We start from the raw sequence: 26,841 nt of genomic DNA, 5'->3' as shown, positions 1-26,841 counted from the left end.
TAAAATTGAGTATACAGCTAACATATATGAAACTGGAAATAGAGTTCTTTTAAATTCTGTTAAATTTTGAGGCACTTTATATGCCATGTGTACACATTCCAAATTTAACAGAAAAGCATTAATACTTTAAGTGTAGTGTATTCATCATCTCTGTATTTTTATACCTGACCACAGTTATATGACACTCATTAAGAAAATAATTTTAGCAGCCTAAATTGAGGTGGCTATTTCCAATGATCTACTGCTATCAGTTGCTTCTTCATCAGAGATTAAGGGCATCAAAGTCGCAGAGGCCCAGACCAATCCTCTGGCATCAGTGATGAGCACACGGATTACCTTTTGTTGTCACTTTGGCAAAAGAGGACTCCTAGTCCTCAGGCTTGAGAGGTGTGGTCTTTCCGGGGTTCCAGTTATATCCTTATGTTATCTTTCTAGTTGTTGAACTTTTTCTTTCTCGTCTCATAAGCTATTTGAATGTCTTTCTTTCTGGCTATCTCCAAAGACACACTGTCATTTCTTGAGATACTGCATACGTTTATGTATTCCTCAGTCTGATTTTAAGTCTGCAACCTCCACCACATGTCGCAGCTAACTTCATCCATTATGTTGACTGATCAATTAAATTATGAAATCCATAGCTTTACTATCTAAGCAACAAACTTACAAATTAAATGGCAACTAGTTGGATAATATACAACTTTGTCAGACTTTGCAGTTTCCACATTAAAATCATGTTGATGGAAACAATTTCTTGTTACAAAATGGATTTGAGTTAGCTGACTCACATAAAATACCAATGATAATGATAATAATAATCAATAATATAATAACCTGATGATATGAAGGTTAAAAGAAGGTTAGTAAAATAAGATCAAACCAGGTTATTTATGAAATGCTCATGCAGGTCTGAACATGTGCCAGTTACTCTCTTAAGTTCTTTACTTCTTACCCTTCTGAGTGTTATTTCCATTTATAAATGAGGAAACTGAGAGGTTAAACAACTTACCCAAGCTCACACAGCTGGTAAGTGGCAGAGTCAGGATTGAAACTGACAGACTGACTATACCATGCATGCCCTTAACAATAACAATAATTTCATAAGGTTGTATTCGTAATAAACCTAGATGTGGTTTCATGTAATTGGGGCTTGCACACAGCCCTCAGATCCAGAAACAAGCACTGACACTTTTTCACTGATGTCTCCATGTAGGCAGTGAACTGTTTACTGGGCTCTATAGTGACTACTGGGGCAGAGACGCTGCCATCTTCCGGAGCCTGGGACGACTGGCCCACATCCGCACCGAGCATGATGATGAGCGCCTGTTGAAAGGTAGGTTTGAGGAGAAAAGAGTATGTCCATCGGAATTGAACATAAGTCTAGAAATCATGGGGAATTTGTCATTGTGATGAAAATAACTCCAATTGTAATTTATAGATTTTAGGGTTTTTAAAATTTAGGATTTTTTAAACTAGCGATATTTGTGAACTAAAATATTATATACTAGAGGCCCGGTGCATGAAATTCATGCAGGGGGGATAGGGGGTCACCTCAGCCCAGCCTGCACCCTCTCCAATCTGGGACCCCTTGGGGGATGTCCGACTGCCAGCAGTCAGACATCCCTCTCACAATCCTGGACCACTGGTTCCTAATTGCTCACCTGCTTGCCTGGTCTCTCCTAACTGCTCCCCCCACCCCCTCGCCGGCCTGGTCACCACACGCAGCCTGCTCTTCAGTCATTTGGTCGTCCCTCACTAACCTCCTGCCGGCCTGGTTGTAGGCAGCCATCTTGTGAGGGTGTGAGGGTTAATTTGGATATTACCTTTTTGTTACGTAGGATGATATGTGTAAATTGTTTTATATCATAATGATTTGCCTTTATTATAAATCTGTATTACATTTATAACAGTGTTTAGAAATCAGGATTGAAATGGAGAAAACAAAGCAGATATATGAAAAGTAAAATCTTTTACCCAATAAGTTGTTTTATCAATTGGTATCCTTTTGGATGACTTGATTGCTTTGTTTGTTTTAATTGGATTATATTGCACTTTAAAGAGAAACAAAAAGTTAGGAGAATCACTAGCCATTCATTCACACAGAATTATTTGTAAGGAATATTTTGGCACAGTGGTACACCCGGGGATTAAAATGTCATTTTATGATGAGCGTTTTTATTGTTTTCAGCTTTTTTATTAAGGTTTAAAGTGCATAGTATTATTGGCACCATGTTATCATTAAAATATTTGACCTACCATATCAATCAAAGTTCACTCACATCTTTTATTTTTATTTATTTATTTTATTGATTTCAAAGAGGATGGGAGAGGGAGAGGGAGAGAGAAATAGAAACATCAATGATGAGAGAGAATCATTGATCAGCTACCTCCTGCACTGGGGATCGAATCTGCAACCTGGGCATGTGTCCTGCCTGGGAATTGAACCGTGACCTCCTGGTTCATAGGTTTATGCTCAACCACTGAGCCATGCCAACCGGGCAATTCACTCACATCTTTTAGACCACAAATACAAAAACTCAAATTTTCTATCTTAGCATTAATACGGTCTTCCATGAACTAGACTACTATGTAATTCATGAATTAAAAAAAAGACTTATTCACTAAAATATTTACATATATTTACATTCACTTTTTATGTCTGGGAATAAATTATTTATGGAGGCTACCATCATGGTGCCTCCAATCTGTCCTTTGAATGCATTTCAAGTCTATAATGTATGGTGTTCAAATTTTTCTTCACCTTTTTTTTTTTGTTTGTTTGTTTTTTTTTTTTAAATAATTTTTATTTCTTAAAGTATTACAAAGAGTATTACATATGTCTCCTTTTTTCCCCCCCTTGACATTCCCCCGGCCCCTACCCCCCGCCCCCCCTGCCCCGTGTCTTGTGTCCATTGGTTAATCTTATATGCATGCATATAAGTCCTTCAGTTGGTCTCTTAATCCCCCCCCCCCCCCCAACCCTCCCCAGGCTTCCCACTGTAGTTTAACATTCTGTTCAATGTTGCTCTGCTTCTGTATCTACCCTTGTTCATCAGTCCATACTGGTCCCCTTTATTTGTCCCAACCTCACTGGAGTAGTCTCAACCTCACCAGGGCCGTCTGAGCCTCACCAGGGCCGTTTTGACCTGACCGGGGTCGTCCCTACCTCACGGGGGCCGTTTCAACCTCACCGGGGTCGTCCCTACCTCACGGGGGCTGTTTCAACCTCACCGGGGTTGTCCCTACCACACCGGGGCCGTTTCAACCTGACCGGGGTCGTCCCTACCACACCGGGGCCGTTTCGACCTGACCAGGGTCGTCCCTACCTCACGGGGGCCGTTTCAACCTCACTGGGGAATTTTTCTTCACCTTGACTCTTTTATTTCCCAATTAAATTGTCCTCTAATTTTTTTAAAAAAAAACACAGTTTATTGCAAATAAAATGGAGATATCTTCATGATTTTTAGTGTTTAATATAAAATTGTAAGGAAAATATTTTATTTCTTCATAAATAATGAAATTTAAACTGAAGCTTTCATGTGATATATTATTTATTAAAATAACTTATTTAGTTGTAATGACTATTTCAATTTTCTTTTATTTTTTCCTTCTATAGAACCAAAATTTGTAGGTTCATATATGATTCCTGACAATGAAGATCGAGATGACAACAAAGTGTATTTCTTTTTTACTGAGAAGGCCCTGGAGGCGGAAAACAATGCCCATGCAATTTATACCAGAGTGGGGCGACTTTGCATGGTGCGAAATGCATTTCTCTCTCATTAAGCTTGCTTATCTCAATTTATGGTCAGGGCTTTGTTAATGGTATAGTGGGTTTCTACTTTAAAATGTATTCCACTATTCTGTGGGCTGCCTAAAATTTATATTTACAATCTAATCTTTATTTTTCAGTTAGTGAAAGTTTTCTCTTAGGAGAGCTTTGCATTTTGTATAATTTCCCCATTTTCAAAGCAATACTAAAGAAATAGTCTGTAATTAAGCTGTACTTCTTCCATCACGGAAGTTTGAGTTCCATTTAAAAAAATTAATTTAAGCAAAGTATTTTTAATTTTCTTAGTCTACATTCTAAGCAATTTACATAAGTATGTTTCAACCATGCAGTTGGTTGATTCTGTAGGAAAAAACATCTGTAGTTTGTTGGGTATTCAAATAGGTTGAGAACATTTAAAACCAATTGAAGTAGCAATATATATTGAGACAATGCTAATAATATTGCACATGTGAAGGTACTCTGATATTTAAGAAGATATTTAATGAGTATTTTTAAGAAGAGATTTGTATATATGTCATTGTATACACATGATGTATGTGTGTACAAATATATATTATATATTATGTGTTTGTGTTTATGTGTGTATATTTGAAGTTCTCATTTTTAAAGAAAAGAAAGGAATGTATGCTTCTATGTTTATGTGATAAGTTGTTTATTTCTCAATAAAAATAATAAAGATTACTGTACTATAAAAGCCACTATTTGATTTAGGAGAGACCACTCTATTAACAGTGTTTAATACTTATAAAGTATATTTAAAGGACAAGAGTGAAACTACACTGACCAGATAGAATGTGCAAACCTAAAAAAAAAATATTATGGGGAATTGCATCTGTTATTTGAAATTTATGCTAAATTTTCCACAGTAAAGGAAAAATCTACAGGTTTGTTTAATAATGCAAAATTTGTTGTTGCTAAAAGCTATTTAGGTACCCACTTACCTGCTTTTTTTGCTTTTTTTCACAGAATGATGTGGGAGGCCAGAGAATACTGGTGAATAAGTGGAGCACTTTCCTAAAAGCAAGACTGGTTTGCTCAGTACCAGGACTGAATGGAATTGATACATATTTTGATGAACTAGGTAAATATTGGGAGAATTAAATTTAACTCATTGATGTATATGCCGCTCTATAACCTTCACTGTCTCTAGCACAGATGAAAAACCTGCAGTGTTTGACTTCTATCTGAGAGCAACTTTCTGTTCTTTTTTTTTTTAAATCTTCACCTGAGGATATTTTTCCATAGATTATTAGAGAGAGTGGAAGAGAGGGAGGAGGTGGGGAGAGAGAAACATCGATGTGAGAAATGAGAGTGATACATCAGTTGGTTGCCTTCCACATGTGCCCTGACCCTGACCCAGGCCAGTGAATGAGCCTGCAACTGAGGTACATGCCCTTGTCTGGGAATCAAACCCATGACCCTTTGTTCCAAAGGCTGATACTCTAACCATAGAGAAAACCATCTAGAGACAAGTTTCTGTTGTTTTCATTTTGGCCAGCTCTACAGAGTTACAGGACCAAAGAGAGACCCTCTCATTAGCGAGGTAGCACTGCTTAGTCCTTCCTTGAAGCTCAGCTCAAAGTCATGCTGAACAGCCAAGTGTTTCACTCTGTTGGGATTTGGTCATTGTTGTATGGCTGTACATGAAAATTTATGTCATACAATCTATAATGATTTTCTTTACATGCAAAGAGGACTAAAAATACTAAGTAATGTAATGATCTTTAATTTTTCAGAGGATGTTTTCCTGCTGCATACCAGAGATCATAAGAACCCACTGATATTTGGACTCTTCAACACTACCAGGTGAGAAATGTGTATGGTCAATAAAAGCATTCTGAAACAAAATGTGCCTTCCTCTTTGCTGTGTATCTTACTTGGGAATACGATTGACCTGTTGTCTTTCTCATTTCTCTTTGTTATCCTATGTTTACAATTGTTCTTTCATTTTTAAAGCCACCATCTCAATCCAGATCCTTATTTGTTTTTTAATCCTCACCTGAGGATATTTTTTCCATTTCTTTTTAGAGAGAATGGGAGAGAGAGAGGGAAAGACAGAGAGAAATACCAATGTGAGAGAAACACATCTGTTGGTTGTCTCCTGCACGAGCCCCGACCAGGGCCTAGGCCGGGGAGGGAGCCTGCAACCGAACCCAGGGCCCTTTAGTCCACAGGCCAAGGCTCTATCCACTGAGCCAAACCACACAGGGCAGATTCTTACTAGTTTTTGTTTGAAGTATCCCAGCATCTTCCTATGCACCGTATCCTAATTGTTTCCCTCTCTGATCCACAGCAAAGTGTTTTCCTCGCGTAGTTTATAAGATATGCGTTCCATGCTATAGAGCAGTGATTCTCAACCTTCCTAATGCCGCGACCCTTTAATACAGTTCCTCATCTTGTGGTGACCCCCAATTTCATTGTTACAAATTAAACATAATTAAAGCATAATGATTAATCACAAAAACAATATGTAATTATATATGTGTTTTCCGATGGTCTTAGGCGACCCCTGTGAAAGGGTCCTTCGACCCCCAAAGGGGTCGTGACCCACAGGTTGAGAACCGCTGCTATGGAGTTTAGGATACATTTTTATTGCGGTGTCATTGGTTAATAATAGCATGTAAGTTTTCGGTATACCCCATTATAATTCAATATCTGTATGCATTACAATGTGCTCAATACCAAAAGGCTAATTTTCATCCATCACCATATTTGACCCCCTTTACCCAGTTTGCCCTACTCTCCCCTTCCCCCTCTGGTACTCATTAATCGGTTATCTGTATCTGTGAGTTTGTTTTCAACTCATTGTTTGTTCATTTGTTTCTTTTTTGTTCCACATGAGTGACCTCATATGGTTTTTGTCTTTTTCTGTCTGACTTCTTTGTGAATTTGATTCCAATGGCAAGGAAACAAATAGGATAGTTCTTTTAGTTATCATATAAAATCTTCCATGAAAGACTTTCAAAGCTCTCTATCAACTGTTACCCACTCAGCTTTGGAGCTCTTTCCTCCAAGCTCTCTGATGCTACTTTGAAAGAATCCCAGTGTCTACTTTATTAGTTCCCATCATAGGGTTTTATTTATCCACTTCTCTTGCTTCAAACAACTTTCTCTTTCAATCCTTGTTGATTTTCACCTTCAAGAAAGAGTCCTTGTGCCCTGGCTGGAATGGCTCCGTTGGTTAAGCTTTGTCCCATGCACCAAACGGTCACTGGTTTGATTCCCAGTCAGGGCACATGCCCGAGTTGCTGGTTTGATCCTCAATAGTGTGGGTGCAGGAAGCAGCAAATCAATGTTTCTCTCACACCTAAAAGTTTCTCTCTCCCTCCTTCTCCCTTCAAATCTCTCTAAAATCAATAAAAACATATTTTTTAAAAAAGAAATAGTCCTTCTTTCTTAATCACAAAGCATGTTATTCACCCTTTACTCTGGTTGTCCTACTTCTATGTAGAGTCACAGAGAACACATGTTTGAAATTTGCCTTCTGTATTTTAATTTAAATAAGCTGCTCATGTTTAGGGCTTATAATCTATTATTTTTCATTTTTATGTTTTTATATTTTGTATGACTTGAAGAGTGCTGGGAAAATGAATCAAATAGTTGTTCACACATGCTGATACATGCATGAAAAAATATTAGAATCAGTTTGGTTGAAAGTTCATATATAATCTTCCAAGTGTCTTTCCAAAAAAGGCAGAGTGCAGATAAGATGACTAGAATGAGAAATAAAGACTACACCTCAATTCTCCAGAAAGGGATCAGATGATATAACTTACAGTTTCTTTTTTTTTTTGCTTTGCATTAGCCTTAAACTGAGATCTAATCGTGTTTAACTTATTTGCTTAGTGTCTCTCCGCAAAGCTGTCATTTAATTTTTAGTAGGTGATTTCATTTGCTTACTTTGAAAAAAAAAAAAATAGTAAAGCTCTTTGGACAAGTTTCCTGCTATTGTAAGGAGACATTTTCTTCAACAGAGAAACATGGAAACAATTTTGCTATCAATTGTTCCGTGATGCAAAGAAAAGTGGTTAATATAGATTGGTAGCTATCACAGCCCATAGAAAATTCATAACTTTTTAAAACTTCATCTTCTCCCTTAAGCTAGTGCAGAATTTATGCATTGCATGATAATTTCATGGCTTTATGTGATAAATACAAACTATAGAATAATCAGTATAGTTTTCTATGATCTAGTATGATCAGTTTGTAAGCTACTTTCCTAAATGATAGCATAATAGATCTGTCTAGATTTCAAAGATAAGACATTATTTTCTTCCATAATTTCAATGTTGACTATTCAATAAATACATAAATCAAAGAAAATGATTTCCCAGCTGTTACCTAACGTAAGGGTTGATATTCGTAGCATGGTGATCAAAGGTTTATTGCCACATGAGTTGGGAGACTATCTCTGTTTTTCTCACTATCATAGGCATTTCCAATTGCTTCAAGGTGTGTTATAAAAGGTGTGAATTGATGTCCTAAGACAGTAACATAACTGCTGTTCTGCAGGTGTCTCAGAGTGTAGGAACTGTTCTATTTATAAAGAACTTTGCATCTTACAAAGCACTTTCACAAACATTATTTTGATTCTCACAATGAGGGGTCTGGGGAAATGTGAGAATTCATGCAGGTCATGCAAACTAAGAAAAGGGCCAGATTTTTAAAGCACATTATTTAAAAATGTACTTTTGTTGAATTTTATTACATGTGCCCCCAGTAAACCTTGTCATAGTTAGTCAACTGCTATCATTATGCCTTGCAACTAGAAATTTTTATCTATAAAATAATTTCAATAGCTGCTAGTTTTGAAGGTAAAGAATCTGGGCTCTATATAATTTAAATAATTTTCCGCAAATTAGTTTAGTCCAGTCATCTTTCTACTCTAGCATTGTTTTGGAATATGGAATAACATACAAGGATTTGAAACCTTAAAATGAATAATTCAACTTGGGAATGAATCTTTTAAATATTAAAATAAAGAATTATCTTTCTTGTCAAAACCGGTTTGGCTCAGTGGATAGTGTCGGCCTGCGGACTGAAAGGTCCCAGGTTCAATTCCGGTCAAGGGCATGTACCTTGGTTGTGGGCACATCCCCAATAGGAGATGTGCAGGAGGCAGCTGATCGATGTTTCTCTCTCATCGATGTTTCTAACTCTCTATCCCTCTCCCTTCCTCTGTGTAAAAAATCAATAAAATGTATTTTAAAAAAAAGGATTATCTTTCTTAATAAAAATGATAAAACAAGATATAAAATTTAATAATAAAAAAGTGAAGTGACACAACTATGTACTTTTATGATTCTAACAATGTCATTTTCAATTTATTATAAAAATAAGCATAGAAATATTAAGTTTTAGAGTTTTAATACTTGAAATATTGTAATAGTAAATATTTCTAGAATATTCTATGCTTAAGTGATTGCCATTTCTTACCCAAAAGACTTCATTCTTATCTATGTAATCTAGAGGGTTTGACTAGGTGACCTCCTAGTCAGTTCCATGATAGTAATCATCTTTTATTTTTTTCAGCAATATCTTTCGAGGACATGCTATATGTGTCTATCATATGTCTAGCATCCGGGCAGCTTTTAACGGACCCTATGCACATAAGGAAGGACCTGAATACCACTGGTCACTCTATGAAGGGAAAGTTCCTTATCCAAGGCCTGGTTCTGTAAGTTTGGGCATTTAATGGAGTATTCTTATTTTTTAAAGGCTTTTAGTAATATTTTGTTCACTGTTTCAGATGTTTTACAAAACTTTGCATGACACAGTTAAATCCTATACCTAAAATACATTTCACCACTTTAATGGCAAAGAAAAATCACTTCTTACTTCTAGTTGTGTCCTTGTTATTTAAAGGAAAGAATCTATGATGGGTACATCTTAGCAGGATGATAAACTGTATTATCATTGACATTTTGGCTAAGTAACCCCAACTAACATTTTCTCTTTAAGGGTACTGGTGAACACAGAAACATCCCATCAAAGGAGCATAGCATTCCTCCCAGCCTCTTCAGAAGAATTAGGGCCACATGTAATTTCCAAGCAGGAGACATTTTTGTATTCTAATATTTGGGTTCTAAGTTCCCTAGGCCAAATGTTCTCCTAGATCAGCGGTTCTCAACCTGAAAATACATCCTGGGTTCACGACCCCTGAAAATACATCCTGCATATCAGATATTTACATTACGATTCATAACAGTAGCAAAATTACAGTTATGAAGTAGCAACAAAAATAATTTTATGGTTGGGGGTCACCACAACATGAGGAACTGTATTAAAGGGTCGCGGCATTAGGAAGGTTGAGAACCACTGTTAGATTCTCACAGTAGCATATCTAAATGTAGCCTTTTCTCTGCCTCTCCAGGACCCTCAGCATCTCATTTACCATTCTTGCTGGCTCCTAGAAAAAAAGTGTCAATGCAAAGAGGTGTAGAGAACAGGAAGTTCCACTGCCTGCCTCTGCACCGGTGCTACCAGGATTCCCCCTCACCAGCCATTCAGCTTATGTGCTTTTAATTGCACACATATCTGAAACCGATGATGGCAATGGTGATGGTGATGAGGATGACGATGATTTTTGTATCAAGTATCCTGTGTGCAACTAGGTTGGGCAAATGTATGATCGTTTTATGTGCTATGTGAGCCATGCAGAGCACTTAATTTGTCAGCGAGTCAAAATCTGTTCTTTTAGGAGCAGCTGGTGAAAACCCCTCACTATGCTGATTCCACAAGTACTTGCAAGTCAAGTAGAAATCTTTCTGCAGGGCCAAAATCCAAAGTGGAAACAAACCTTACCTTATTAATAAGTGTAAGGCTTTGCCATTTCAATCACTCCCTCTCACTAGCTTAAAATTATGGCTTCCAGTAAGATATAAACTGTATTTTATTTCACTCTATTGATTGAAATTACAATTTAAATGGAGAAAACCCACTTCTGTGGCTTTGCTGGAAATGCTTCTTGCAACCACATGGTATTAAAGGAGATTTGGAGGAAGTGACTGGTTACTGAATCGCTTCCAGGCTGGTCCAAAATGTTTCCAATTATTTATCATGAAAGTATACACTCAAGTGAAAAATTCAGGCCAAATTAAGAAATGTGGCCTCAATTTTTAAAACAAACCGTTAAAAAATGCCCTCTTTGCAGAATCTGATTACTAAACTACTGTATTTATACTGTAAAGTGGAAAATTTTTATCAAGATAATCATTGCAATTGCTGCTGATTCTGGAGGAAAATATGCAAAATGAGGGAGCGCATAATGACAAGAATGATTCAACAGCTAAAGGTATTCCAAGAAGTAACCGAAGGTGCTGCTGTTCGTTTATTTTTAGAGGCAGTGATTAAGGAACTCAGACATGTGTTAGCAAATATTTCTGGCTTTCTCAATTTTTTCTGTCTAATCCATTCAAAATAATACAAATTCATTAAGATTATAGGAGAACAGAGGGTTTTTTCTTAACCAATCATGATGGAATTTGAATAGGTTTCTGTGTTACAGCACTAAATTCTATAGTCAGTGAGCCAATTGAAGCCATCACCAATCATATCATCGTAGTCTCCAGAATGGGAAAGCTATTTTGTGCTGTTGTGATCCTTAATTTGGGGAGAAAAAGATTTTTTGCTTTGCTCTGAATGAAACATTACCTTCAAATTTTAATTTGCACTGTGAAAAAGTTAATTTCAGAAAACAGGGAAAATAACTACAATATTTATGATGTTATACATTTTTACCACCTTCAAACTAAACCAGGATTAAATATACTTTACTTTTCCAGGATTTCACTATTCTCTGTGTATTTCTAGTGTTGTATGTTTAAAATAATTTGGAATCTCCTTGCAATTTTTAATGTAGATTTCATTTCTGTAATGAAGAATATATCCTTGCTAAATGTTTCTAAATGCACAGTTAAGCATATACAGTTTTTCTAATTCTTTTCATAAATTGATTTTAAATTTGCTTTTTAGGTTTAAGGTCAAAAAAATAATCTCATCCACTTGTATTTTAGTGTGCCAGCAAAGTGAATGGAGGGAGGTACGGAACTACGAAAGACTATCCCGATGATGCTATCCGATTTGCAAGAAGCCATCCACTTATGTACCAGCCCATAAAACCTGCCCATAAAAAGCCAATACTGGTGAAAACAGATGGAAAATATAACCTGAAACAAATAGCAGTGGATCAAGTAGTAGCGGAGGATGGCCAATATGATGTCTTGTTTATTGGGACAGGTAAAGAGATTAGAAAGACTCAGAAATAATCAATAACATTATTAATATTTTAAAATTTACCTTTATTATTGAAGGTCTTACAGATGTACCTACCCTCCCTCCCCACACCCCCCCCAACCCCTCCCACACACACACACTGAATCTCAGAGGGAAAGGAGGGTGAGAAGAGATTAACCAAAGAACTTATATGCATATATGCATAAGCCATTGAAACATTATTAATTTTAAACTACCAAACATTTTTTAAACTACCTATCAAAAAACAAAAACAACCTCCTTTTGATCCATTAGCCTATTACACACTGCTTATTTGCTGCAATGGAAGAGAGGATTTGGGGCAGTTACAGCACCTAATTTGTGATACATGGTCAATACTTAATACATTTAAACAAATGAATACATGAAGGAACAAATCACTGTTGTTAGTAAACAATGCCGGTCTCAAGTAGAACTTCTCATAGAGGAAGTAAGGACTGTATGTAGATGGTTCTCTTGTCATTTCCCGGGTCTGTTGCCAACTCTGGCTGCTTGGTAACATCTCATGATTTTTTAAACATTTGGGACAATCATTTCACCTAAACCTATAATCACAGCAATGTTTATCAGGCCCTATCAGAATCAACCATTTGTACCCAACAGGCCAAGTGTTACTCATAATGGAGGTAAACTTTTAGACCAAAGCTATAATATTCTGCATAAATAAAATAAACTGTAGCAAAAATGCTAAAAGTAAAATTTCAAGTAAATATAAAATTACAATTAATGCCATACATTTGATTTAGCTTGTGGAAGAGAACTTGGAATCTTTTAGCACCCAGAGTAAGACGTAGCAAATTCTGTCAAGTACTTTAAAATTCTGTAGTCTTTTAAAAAGCTTCTTAAATGATTGATTCTTTCTTTTTTCATACTCATCATAGTAACTGCTACCGCAGTTGCTATTTAGAAGAGTAAGCATTCTACATACAGAATGAAGGAAGGAAAGAAAGAAAGAAAATTCATTCTATAGGCAAGATCATATTTGATAAAATTAATCATGGAAAAAAGTATGTTATTTTTAAATGTCCTGGAAAGTAGTCCAAGAACGTTTTTAGACATACTTTCTTGTTAGATTAACCAAAGCTATTTGAAAGAATTTCAGAAATATCAGGAATGTACTTATGTTATCATGCAAACCATGTTTAACTCAAAGATATAATCATATTGTACCACAGCTTTTCAACATAAAAGAACATATTTAATTAATGTGTGAGGAAAAGCCCACAAATGATAGTTATTTTCCCAAAAAATTTCCCAGGCATATGCTTTAATATTCTCTAGCTATCTACTTATCTATCTATAGAGAGAGTCCTTATTGCAAAATCACTAGTGGCAAATTAATCATTTGAGTTTCATCTTTGTTTTTGCTTGATGTAATAATTGTGGGATATTTATGGAATATGCTTGGCCTTACAATTTATGATTACTTGTATTCCTTTTAGTATACACTATAGGTAATTATTATTTGTTTTATTTTAATCAAATATTATTAACCTAAATATGAGTTGATAAGTTTTGAACGAGTTGTTAAGTACCACAGAAATTCTTAGATCAGTAATTCCAAAGTGGTTTTTTTTTCTGATTTATTTCCAGCACTACACCAAATTATTTTTACAAGCAAATGAGTGTTGTATTGACTTTTTCATTGTAAATAACAAGTGCAGAATATCAAGAATAATAAAAATAAGCTATAATTTAAAAATGTGAATATAAATTTGCAAAATTATTGATAATTATGGAAGCTAAATGATTAGTGTCAGAGGGCTCATTATACTACACTCTCAATAGTATGTACTTGACACTTTTCTAATAAAAGTGTGTGTGTGTGTGTGTGTGTGTGTGTGTGTATCTTCATAGTGTGTTGGTCCCTAAGATTTAAAGTAAAGTTTCTTACCAGAAATGTAGGTTCAGGTAATGAATTTTCCTTCATCATATATGGTTTTGAATTGTTTGAAGACTAAATGTGATAAAACTTCTAGTTTCTCTCTCTCTCTCTCCCTTTTTTCCCATACAGATAATGGAATTGTGCTGAAAGTAATCACAATTTACAACCAAGAAACAGAATCAATGGAAGAAGTAATTCTAGAAGAACTTCAGATATTCAAGGTATTTTTAGTAAAAATAATTCAGCCAACATTTATCCATTGCAGACAATTCCAAGTGAGTTGTAAATAGAAAAGACATTATGTCAATTTTTTTTCTAACAAATATGTTGTGGATTTGGAGTGATTTGAAGTGAGGAATGATTTAAAATCCTGGTGCATCTATTTTGTTTTCAAAGACTTCAAATAAAGAGGCCAGTAATTACCTAACATGAGAAGAATTTTAATGCATGGAGTGTGACTTAAAGAAATTACGCTTAAACCACATATGAATTCCTGAATGATTATTGCAAAGTTTCATCTTGTACAAATGTATAATGAAAACTGACAACTAAAACACAACAGTAGGTTTTATACTGGGGACACTGTGGTGTGATAAGCACATTATACATATCAATTATACAGAATTTACTAAAAAAGGAAAAAATTCAAAATGGTAATGGAAAGATTAGACATGATAATACAATTGTATATATGCGCACACACACACACAAAGTCAAGTCTCAATATTTGTGGCAGTTATATTCTTTAAAGAGACCGTAAACACTGAATTAGTAACTACTGATCATTGCTCCTAGGGAAATATTGATTAGGTTCCCATGAGTCTCCAGTCACAACTTTTTGTCAACTGATCAATACATAATGTGCGTTTTTTATTTAAAGCCCCCTTATTTAGTGTATACTGTTGGTAAGTTAGCACTGAGCCTGTGGCCCATAGCACATAACTTATGCCTGAACAAAGTTAATTTAACACACGTATTTTCTCTATAAGGCACAACACAGCCTTTGGAGCTTAGGAACCCTAGAGAGCACTTCAGCACTATGTTTAAGGGCCATTTTAAACATTGAAATCGCCAACAAAAAGCACAAAAATGTGAAAAACGTAGCAACAAATAAACCATGAAAAGGACGCTTGTTTACAATGTGAGAGCTGAACCTAGAAGGCAGCTTGGATCAACCTCAGCTGGGACTGCACATTGGGCAATGCAAATTTTTTGCCTTGCTGCGTACACATGTCCCTGAATGACTGCAGAACCCCACAAATATTGATATTGAGGTTACAAATAAGTTTTAACAAGTAGGCAAATTTGCAGACACACAATCTATACATAATGAAGAATGACTGGCTGTCTATGTATGTAATGAACATATACCAAAATATTTTATGGATGAAAAACAGTTCATTTCACCCTGGCTGTCTTGGAGATTAGATTCCCCAAAACTAAACCCGAACCTAAACATGTTTCTGTTTCAACCAGCTCAGCTATGCTATTGTTTATTTTTCATATTGGACCTCTATGTAAGAATTCATTTCACATTAGAGACCATAATGCTCATAGTAACAGCATCCACAACAGTATCTTGTTCATCTTAAACCTTAAGAAATATTGTTGCCTGAATGCATGCATACATGCATTTAGGATTCTATAGTTTAAAATTTTTCTTTTAAATGACACATGAAATTTTCTCTTTCATAACATAATTCTTCTAAGGGAAATCATCCACAGAGTGAAACTCACCTGCCAATTGCTTCTCCACTTGCAGAATTGATCAGTTTTGTGGTATTCCTTAAAGACACTCTAGTTTTAATCACCATCCCTAGAATAACACAGAGGCTCTCAAAGCTATGTTCTACTTTCAGTGGTACATGTCTAAAACATAGAGGTTATTCATCATGTTCAAAGTATTCTGGGTTCACTATTATTAACCACAATAGCTCCAATTGAAAAGTATTTTGTTTAGGCTTGGGATAAGTCAATTAAAGTAGGTTTACATCTATAATTATGTGACATTATTCCATAATTTTTACTAATGTTTTGGGTTTGTTAGCAATAACACTTATTCAAAGACATAATAACTTTTACTTTTAATGATTCAACTACTTTTATAAGAAAAAACACTCTAACTTGATTGTTCTATTTAAAGATACTTGAGGTTCCAAAGCATGAATAATATTCAAATGCAAATATAAAAAGTACATTTCAGAACAAATGGTAAGCTGCTTAAATTATTCACTACTTTTCTCAGCTACATATCTGTCCCACTAGTTTAGAAAAAGGTTTTTAAATAGAAAGCTGTTTTTTAATATTGTATTTGTCTATCGATTTACTAAAATGAAAGCTATAGACTTCTTGGCATAGGACTACTCACATATTATATGAATTTAGGTGATTGATAACCATAGTAAGGTATGTTCCTATATTTTCTTTCTGAAAAAGGAAACTTTTTTAACTTTTCAGGATCCAGTTCCTATTATTTCTATGGAGATTTCTTCAAAGAGAGTAAGTTGTTTGTGTGTATGTGTGTGTGTGTGTGTGTGTGTGTGTGTGTGTGTGTGTTTTCCATGTCTGAGTTAAAGTCAAAGGATAAAGAGCTTATATATGAACATGTGCTTATATCTGAACAAGTTATAGTTTTATTCTGAGAAAAATATAGAGTGATTCACATGCAATATATTTTCTTTTTAGACAGGTAGACTTGAATAGATTTACATATACAATTACAAGACATTATTCCATAAGTTCTCGCTAATGTTTTTTCAAAAATAATAGTAACACAAAAGGTTTGTACAGTGAAACACAAACCTCCCTTCCATTTTTTAAAATATATTTTTATTGATTTCAGAAAGGAAGGGAGAGGAAGAGAGAGATAGAAACATCAATGATGAGAGAGAATCATTGATGGGTTGCCTCCGGCATGCCCCACACTGGAGATGGAGCCTGCAACCCAGCCATTCACCCTGACTAGAATGGAACCATGACCTCCTGGTTCATAGACTGATGCTCAACCACTGGGCCACGCAATCCAGGCCCTCCCTTCCATTTCACTGATACTAGTTTCTGGTATAAATTTCTCATAAACAGTTGCATATATTCTTCAAATTTATTAGTAAAATAACCTTTTATGTTTAGAAAAATGGGAACATGCAATGTTAATTGTTCTGCTACTTGTCCTTTTACTTACCAACATATCTTTCAGTTTATTCCATGTCATTCTATGTATGTCTACATCACTCTTCTAAATGTTATATGTCAATGTACACTCTTGGTGGGAATGTAAATTAGTGAAGCTACTTTAGAAAAAAGTATGGAGGTTCTTAAAAAAATTAAAAATGGAGTTACCATATGTTTCAGTAATTCCACTTCTGGGTATATACCCGAAGAAAAGGTAAACACTATTTCAAAAAGATTTTTTCACTCCCCTGTTCATTGCAGCATTATTTCCAATAGCCAAGACATGGAAACAACCAAAGTGTCCATCGAGGGATGACTGGATAAAGAAAATGTGGTATACACTATGTGTTAGCATTTTAGAGAGTTCTGTTCATAAAAATATGGTTCAGCCATAAAAGAAGAATATCCTGCCATTTGTAATAGCATAAATGGTCCTTGAGGGCATTATGCTAAGTGAAATAAGTCAGAAAAAGACGTGGATACCATATGAACTCACTTAGATGTGAAATTTAAAAAAAAAAAAAAAAAAAGAGCTTATAAGTACAGAGAAGATTGATGGTTGCCAGAGGCATGGGGTGGGGGTTGAGCAAAATGGGTGAAAGTGATCAAAAGGTATAAACCTCCAGTTATAAAATACCTAAGTCCTGGGGATATAATGTACAACATGGTGATTATAGTTAATAATGTATTGAATATTTGAAAGTTTCTAAGAGAGTAGATCTTAAAAGTTTTCATCACAAGAATAAAAAATTTGTACCTATGTATGGTGAGGCATGTTAACTAGTCTTGTTGTGGTGATCAATGAGCAATATATATAAAAATAAATTATTACATTGCACACCTGAAACTAATGTAATGTTACATGTCAATGATATCAAAAAAAATTTTTTTAATATATTTTATTGATTTTTTTACAGAGAGGAAGGGAGAGAGAAACACCGACCAGCTGCCTCCTGCACATCTCCCACTGGGGAAGTGCCCGCACCCCAGGTACATGCCCCCGACCGGAATCGAACCCAGGACCTTTCAGTCCGCAGGCCGACGCTCTATCCACTGAGCCAAACCGGTTTCGGCTATCAAAAATTTTTAAATGCAAAAACATACTATTTTTGTCCAGACAGAGTGGCTCAGTTGGTTGAGGATCATCCTGGGCACTAAAAGGTTGCCAGTTTGATTCCTGGTCAGGGCACATACCTGGGTTGTGGTTTGATTCCTGGTTGGGGCACCTACAGAAGGCGAATGGTTCAATGTTTCTTTCTCATATGGACATTTCTCTATCTCTATCTCTATCTATCTATGTTTATCTCTCTCTCTTTACCTCTCTCCCCCTTCTTCTCTCTAAGCATGTCCTCCAGCGAGGATTTTAAAAAAATATAGTCCATTTTTTAATTTAATCTCTTACAAAACATGCCTATAGATCTTTTAAAAAGAATTATAATGTTAGGAGATGAAAGGTTCTCTCTACTTAGACAATGGATAAAATAAAAGTCAACTTCTTGAGAACTTTGAAGCCGCCACTCTAGCAATTTTGCTAGTTATGCATCCAAGTCTAAGTTTCATATCTTGGCGAAATTAAAGTACCGATGTTCCATTATCTATTGCAGTCATTTAAGTGACTATTCAAGGAGGTAATTGTGTATAAATATGAACATCTTGGTGTAAGAGCTCAGTGAGAGTTCTGTCCATTAATTTCTGCTCGTGGCCTCTCTTCTTTGAATCTATAGCAACAGCTGTATGTTGGATCTGCTTCTGCGGTGGCTCAAGTCAGATTCCATCAGTGTGACCTGTATGGAAGTGCTTGTGCTGACTGCTGCCTGGCTCGAGACCCTTACTGTGCCTGGGATGGCATATCCTGTTCCCGGTATTACCCAACAGGCACACATGCAAAAAGGTGAGACAGAGTCCTCGAATGTGTATTTCCCTGGTTTAGGAAAATGCTAACACATTTTTTTCTTCTGAGCCCATTCCACAAAAATAGCTATGTTTTTTTATTTAAATTAATCATTTAGTCATATTTTATTTATGAGTTTGAAAACTTAAATTTTTCCTGAAAATAACACCCATCAATATTGTGTAGAAACTGGAGCTGAGCACACTACTAGATTTTTATTTTTCTACCCAGGTTTGAATCAACTCTTCCCCCTTCTGAAACTTTTGCTGCAAGACATGAAACCAGTTTAAAATGTGGGAATGGCAGGCCACCACACATGAGGGATTCAAAGACTTAAAAGGAAAATAAATAAATAAATTCTAAAATACATCCTGCATTTGCCCCATGTCCTCTCAACCAGCTGGTCTTCATTTATTTCATTTTGAAAGTGAATATTTTAACTACTAAGCAAATTCATGACCTGTATAATTAATGAAACATGTGACTTAATTCAACACAAATGAAAGGTACTTAAAGACTTCCAAACTCTAATGCTTACAGTTCAGCAAGGTCATTGCCACTTCTTAAAGAAGCAAATCTCAAGATTCTTAGAACAGGAGATCTTGAGGTGTATCAAGTATTTTGAAGAATAAAAATTTTTCTTCACTCAAGCTCTATGAAATTCTTTGGGGTAAAATATAAGGAAAAATATTTCTATTTTATTTAGAACAAGCAATTCTCTTTTTCTCTTAATAAAGTGACCAAAGATAATAAAAAGCAAAAATATAGAACTATATACAATTTCGTTGCTGAAAAGCAATTTTTACAAACTTCAATATTCTTACTCTTTCACTTTGGATAACTTTTCTTTAAACCTTTTTCAAAATTTAATTTAACCCAATTAATATAGTTGTGTTCTTTATAGTTTCACATATATAATAGAACCTCATTTAAAAAAACTTAGTCACTAATTCAAAACTTTTGTTAATTTGGCCTTAGCTAAATTAACATTTCAATGAGTAAATGAAATGATATGATTAGCAGAGAGTGAAAAGATGCTTTCAGAAGACTAAATAATAAACTAAATAATTTACCAACTCTATTAAAGAATCAAGCAAATTAATTGATTTTTTAAAAAGTATTATTCATATTTAAAAACAATTATTACAGATATATCCATGTTATTATTTGAATATATTATTTAATGGCTTATTCAACTCATAAGGGTTTGATACAAGGTTTGAGTAACGAGGTTTTTTATTAGGCATTTAATAGTGATGAAGAACTATAACTGAACCGTTTCCATTGGTAAATATTTCTTGGTATATGGTACCTCTTATAAGGGTGGTACAACCAAAAGCTTGGTAGCATATTTTAAAAGGAGTGGACAAAAAGTCATTTAGAAAAAGTTAAATGAATGGGCAAAATTGTAGGCAGGAAGGAGTGAAATGCTGGAGTCAGGAGCCGTGCTCATGAATGAATTAGTTCAGTTCAGTGACATGTAATGGAGATCTTTCAGGGGTGTCACATTCTTTTGAACCATCACTCACCCCTGGAGGAGAACTTTTTGGATAAATTCCAGCACATGAAGGGAACATAGTTTGCTTTTATAGCAGATCATTTTGCTTCAGGCCTGGCTAGCAGCAGAAATTAAAAACTGGTCACTAAAATAAATACTTTTCTATTCATAGAGTGAAAATGAGTCAACAGAGGGGAAAAAAAAGATTAATATACAATCAAAACCACTTGTTTAAAATAGTCTTCCAAAATACACTAAAATTTATAGAGCTAAGTCTTTTTCTTCTCCTTGCTCTTGTAATTTGTCTATTTCCAGTGTTCTCTTAAAAAGTTTCTATGAGGCAAGAGACATAAGGAAAATATGCAACCTTGAGAATAAAAGGCAACTTTGGATAACCTTTCTAAAACTCCTGAGCATTTACATTCCTTTTTAAGTGCTGAAATAAGGGACAGCTATATTAGGGGAGTATACAATGAATGAAAGCCGTATGAAATCTTTCTTTTAGAATGCATTTTTTTCAGTGATTTTAAACACATTTTTGCATGGTTAGTATTGACATTGCTTGTCTAGAATTATCTGGTTGGAGTTTCCTTTATTTTCATGTCACTTGTATAATACACATGACACATGATTATTTCTGCAAAGTGGGAACCATTTTTCACGTTAGTGATTTACTCTGCTCCATTATTCATCCATCATTGCTCACAACACTTTGTATTCCCAGTACCAAAGAAATACTCGGTGTAGTGAGTACTTAACAAAAGCAGTTAAAATCTCACCTAGAGCTGCCACCAGTTGTATAATAGCTGTGGATGTTAGTAGGAATTAACATAGAAGCATAAAAGTTTTTACTTTTGCTCTTTACTTGTTTGTCAAGTTTTATTTTCAGTTTAGCTCAATAGATTAATCCATGTGGCAGATTTAATCTTAACTTTGTAAAATCTTGGATCTATAGATAAGGTTTGCTGATCAATAATTTTTATTTAAAAACAAAACATGCTTTTATACATAGGTCATAATTCTTAAAAAATGATTAGAAGTGTTCATCTGCTCTAGCTTTCAATATAGGGAAGTACTTAAACAATTGTTTAAGTATTGAGTTGTTAACTAAGATCTGAGCTCATATGTAGAATGTACTCCATATCTTGAAATAATGTTCCATTATCATTATGGAGAGGCAGTGAAGGGAACCTAGAATGAAAAAAAGAAGTTGAAACTAAAATAAGCTTTAGGTGTCAGACCAATTTTGTTTTACAAAGGAGGACACAGAGGACCAGAAAATGAAAGCGATATGTGTAAGATCATATAGCATGTGAGTGGTGGCATTGGGATTTGAATTTTATTCCCTTTTCCAAATTTTATCATTGCATATGGTTAAAGCTTCTCATTGTCACTAGGAAACCGCACCATCTCTCTGGGGTAAAACTTCTGCTTTGCCTTCTGTTTTCCCCACAGTTTTGGAGAAATGCCATGCTTTGGAGAAGTGGTATATTCTGCCTTTATGGAATACTTCTGTTTTATCTATAATCTGAATTAATATGCTGAAGATCTTGATTTTAGAATTCCAATACTAATAATGATAATTCCCATTATTTAATCCCTCAGAAAGCTTCTTACAAAGTTAAAACATGATTTTATATATATATATATATTCTGAATTTTTCTATAATGTTATATAATGTTATAATTTTTCAATTATATATCTAAACAGTCTGTAAAATATGAAACTATGCTAGAAGTGACCCTGATTCTAATAGACAGAGTTGCAAAATATCCTCTTAAAAATGTACAACACACCACCACATTGAATAGCAGCATATAATTTCTATATATGATGTCTGAATAAAAGAGTAAGTTAAATATGTTATTAGTTACCTTTTGATTAGCAACTGTGTTTGAACTGATTGATCATGATGGCTATAGAACAAGGTATTTAGATTCCAATACCATTTTTACATGTACTATTTTATAAAGGAGTTTTATGTATTTTTTACTCAAATACTCTGCTTCAAATTCTACTTCCTTTATCTGCACACATGCCTTACCACCCAAGACCCTCATTTCAAATTAGACTTCTTATTGATCTAAATTTTTAATAAAATGAAAAGAGAACTTTCTTAAATTGATTCAGTATCCAGAATTCAAACTTATGTGAACATTTAAAGAATAATGTTATAAGCATCTTATCCAGTGAATAACATTCAATGGAAATATTGAGAATAATGAAACTCAGATTTTATCCTTGTTTTGTGTGACTGATCAATTTCTTTCAGTAGCAGAGTGCTACTTGAATCCTTAACGCACTTGGCTCTATTTTAAAGTCTGGAAAAATGGAAATCTGAACATCTAAATGCGTTTACTTTCTTTCAGGCGGTTCCGCAGACAAGACGTTCGGCATGGAAACGCAGCTCAGCAGTGCTTTGGCCAGCAGTTTGTCGGTAATCCATAGGAAATTGATTGCTATGGGTTACTTACAATGTACATTGCAGAGATATCGTACATTTCTTAAAAGGGGTCCTTGTTTTCTTTGTGATTGATGTATACAAGCCCAGTGTTACTGAAAGTATTCTTTTTTCTTCCATGCAGTTGAAATATAAATTTGACCTATAATCTTTTCTGATTCAGTAAATGAAGTTGTATATACTAGTAATACCACCACTTTTGTCAAGAGTGCTCTAACTTGTGTTAAGTTCCCTACTAAGTTTGGGGATAGAATAAAGTAGAAAAACTTTGACTCTTTCCCCAAAGTAGAACAAGCTGAGAGCTGGGGTTGGCTGCACAGATGTTGGTTTCTGAGGAACAGGGGTAGGTAGGAACAGTGTTGCGGCTCTTCACACCGTGATGGTGGTTGGTGCACAGGCTGTGCTTACTGTCACCGGTTTCACCGGGAAGTCCCGGAAGGAAGGGGCACCATGGTTGGAGACCAGAGGTGTTTAGACACAGGTCTAGAGACTGTGGTCCAGTAGTAACTTGATGGACCCTAAGCTGACTCAGGATTTTGTGCAGGACGTAAGTCTCTGAGAATATTGGCTAGAGAAAGGCGGATCGTAATCTTGGAGAAACGTAGGGGTCAGTTTTAAAGGTGAGAACACAGGCATAGGGGAAAAGCCCTGGGATCTTGTTGTTGAATTTGACCTTGGTTAAAGCAACAAAAATTAAATCCACTTGCTTTTATTCCCCACTGCAGTGAGGTATACTTGCCTGTGTGCAAATTTGGGTTCAAGTTCAGTGGGAGCCCTTCTGATCCAAGATACAGTTTACAATCAAGAAGCTCTGGTTCACAAAATCCTTAGTTCAGTTTCTTACCCTTTTCTTACTGCAGGAGCCCGATAACTGGAAAAGTACAATCCCTTGTCAAGATGCCACTCACTCTTTGTTTACATTGAGCCCTATCGCCTCGATTTCTGCTGTCTGCTTTTGTCTCATGTAACCGTGGATTGAGCCCTATGTCTTACTTGAACATTTGTTGCTCACCTTTTCTTACCTTCCTTGCTAAGCACTTGCCACTGATTTCCTATATATTTAACACTGATGACTAATTTAACACTGATGCATCCTTTTACTGTCCTCCTGATTGTCTTATCCTGTGAAACCAAACTCCCAGTTTCTTCCTCCTGTCCCACCCAAAAGCCTGCTGTGTCTTTAGTGTCGAGATTTTGGTATCCCACTAACTCTAAAAAACTCATTTAAGTTAACTTGCGTTGAAATTAGCAATAAATGAGAGTTATTCAGGGCTCTAATGAATAATCTTTTAGAAATATTATTTACCAATAAAATCCAAGTCTCAAGGCTGATCTTAACATTCCTATTGTAGGGGATGCTTTGGATAAGACTGAAGAGCGACTGGCATATGGCATAGAGAACAACAGTACGTTGCTGGAATGCACTCCACGGTCTTTGCAAGCGAAAGTGATCTGGTTTGTACAGAAAGGACATGACACAAGAAAAGAGGAGGTAATTCAAAGCTGCACATTCACACCATGGTGTCTTTCATATAGTGAGCAATTAGCCAATAGATGATTATTTATTGGATGCTTAAAAAGAAACAGTCTTCTTATGCTATACATGTCATTTAAAAAGTGGGGTTATTTATTGTGTGTTTTATATCTATATATCAATTTCAAACATTTATACACATAGATTTTTATATACATCTGAATTAAATATAATATAAATAAATTACATATAAATATGTTTATATATATAATTTAGATCCTGGAGGCTAGATTTTTATTCAGGAGGAAACTATAGCTTCATGATTTTAGTGCCATATTATCAAAATGATGCTCTTAACTTGTACCTCCCAAGGCAATGTTCTAGAAAAATAGCAAACTTAAACACCATTAACACTGTATCTAAGACTTATGGATAATCAAATTAAACCAACAACAATAGCAGCGGTATTAAACTGGTTGTTTGATAAAGCTGTTAAACATGTGTGACACATTGACGCTGGGGTTCCACTGTAGTCCACAGGGAACAAAAGAAAGGCATCAGCTCTTTTTATTAACCAGATTTAGTGGTGGAGCTTATATTTCTATAATCATTTAAATAATGAGAAGAACAATTTGGGCAATGTTTAGGAGGATAGCAGCATTGAAAACATACATACAGAATAGTCTGGAGGTAGTTACTGGATAAAAGAATGCAAGTCTAGGGAGCTGGTTGTTTATAGGAAGAGGTCAAGGGCATGAAGCAGAGAAACAGATAAGTCTTTGTTGATGTCCCCTCACCTAAAAAACAAAATCTTTGTTGATGTTGATTTAGGATTTGAGCTCAATTTTCACAAAAGTGGGGTTATAAAAATGGAAAGTAAAAGAAAATTTGGTTACATTAATGGAAAATAGATGTTGGTGAATATTGGAGACGTGGTGCTTGGTAAAGAAAAGGTTGCATGTTGAATGAGGGAAAGAAATTCTAGAGACCTGCCATGGGACACCAGGGAGAGCTAATAAGTGCAGAATGGAGAGAGTGACTGAATGGAGTTTCCACCTCATTGTGGCGCTAGAGACCAAACATTTGTCATTGGAAGCCAACATTATTGATTTCAAATATAGAATACATTGACTTTTTATGCTTTTTTCCCTAGCCTATTGTGAAACTAAAAATCCAACATGACTTTGATCCAAAATTATACATTACATTCTGAAAGATGATTAAATTTGTAAATCCCAGGTTCCTAGTATAGCCATTACAGAGTAAGTCGCCTCAACTTAACAAAGGCTCTAGAAATAATATAAAGAGGCAATCTGGAAAGGAGAATCCCCCTAAATTTTACAATGCCTTAAGAATAAATGCATATCCAAAATGTTATAGCACATTTCATTGAAGTAAATTATTGATTTAGCACTAACGTATTTTCCATTCCACAAATTTGAGGTGAAACTGGTTTTTAAATTCCATCATAACTCACTTGGCAAGAGAGGACCTGGGAATATTCTGTAATTATCCAGTTGAATGGCTTCAGAAGCCAGAGAAGTGATTCTTTCATCAGTAGTTTCCTTCATTCAGATTATTCTGTTTCTAATTGGAATTCACCATAAACTGTCTTATTTGGAAATCTTTCACAAATAATTTTGACATGCTGCATCCATCACAATGTTCACTTTTAAGCTTCTTTCTCACATTGTTGATATAATTTCTGATTTACCCATATTTTAGTCCCAATTTTCAACTACATTTAAGTAGCCCTTACTGATATATTCACTGATATTTAAATTTTTGAATGTACTTTCTTCATTAAAAGTTTAGCTTTTAATGAACTTAATTTCTATAGACATAGCAATCTGATTTATTCACAATCTAAAGTAAAAAAAACACCCAAAATTGTTGACATCAACAGAAGCTGAATGTGTCTGCTATATACACAAACAAATGTGCCTTTTAAACATTTTGGAGTCTGTTTAGAGTATTTTTAAAAAGATTTTGAGTTCAGAGTTGTGTATAAAACTGTGTTTGTACTTATTACAGTTACTATGAGGCAGCTAAGATAATTATTTTATCAAATCTTGACCCTGGAAATGCTTTTGAGGGTACCCGACTATGGCGATCAAGGCTCATCATGCACACTGTAAGGCACAAGAAGTCATTTTCCTGAAGTCAAATCAGAGTCTCTGTGAAAATTGATTGTCATATGTACATCTTCCTTTTACTGAACTGAAATTTTGAGTTTGGAGTATCGGCCTGCAATCCAATTTCAGCCCTTTGAAGTTACACAGACACTCATATTCAGGCAGATATTTTTGTTGAAATGAATCTTTAAAAATGCTTTAGATAGCATCTAACAATTCAGTTGTCTAGTTTCTAAACTGGATTACTGCAATTTTCTCTTA

At 35.1% G+C, this 26,841-nt stretch overlaps 1 protein-coding gene across 1 annotated transcript in view; it reads left to right on the top strand.

Moving 5' to 3' along the window:
* The window catches only part of SEMA3E (semaphorin 3E), a 233,406-nt gene that overhangs the window by 183,464 nt on the left and 23,101 nt on the right, over window positions 1-26,841 (top strand). Inside the window, exons 6-16 of the mRNA XM_070424157.1 lie at window positions 1,211-1,330; window positions 3,614-3,756; window positions 4,757-4,871; window positions 5,527-5,596; window positions 9,323-9,467; window positions 11,806-12,028; window positions 14,079-14,170; window positions 16,407-16,448; window positions 18,845-19,011; window positions 22,880-22,947; window positions 24,324-24,463. Of these exons, the coding sequence (XP_070280258.1) occupies window positions 1,211-1,330; window positions 3,614-3,756; window positions 4,757-4,871; window positions 5,527-5,596; window positions 9,323-9,467; window positions 11,806-12,028; window positions 14,079-14,170; window positions 16,407-16,448; window positions 18,845-19,011; window positions 22,880-22,947; window positions 24,324-24,463 (1,325 nt within the window). The remainder of the gene's footprint in view (window positions 1-1,210; window positions 1,331-3,613; window positions 3,757-4,756; window positions 4,872-5,526; window positions 5,597-9,322; window positions 9,468-11,805; window positions 12,029-14,078; window positions 14,171-16,406; window positions 16,449-18,844; window positions 19,012-22,879; window positions 22,948-24,323; window positions 24,464-26,841) is intronic.

The sequence above is a fragment of the Myotis yumanensis genome, unplaced genomic scaffold (genome assembly GCF_028538775.1).
Source record: "Myotis yumanensis isolate MYYU_CA2020_CCGP unplaced genomic scaffold, mMyoYum1.0.hap1 SCAF_9, whole genome shotgun sequence".
NCBI lineage: Eukaryota > Metazoa > Chordata > Mammalia > Chiroptera > Vespertilionidae > Myotis > Myotis yumanensis.
Note: the sequence above shows the minus strand (reverse complement) of the source record. Positions and strands in the feature narration are given on the sequence as shown.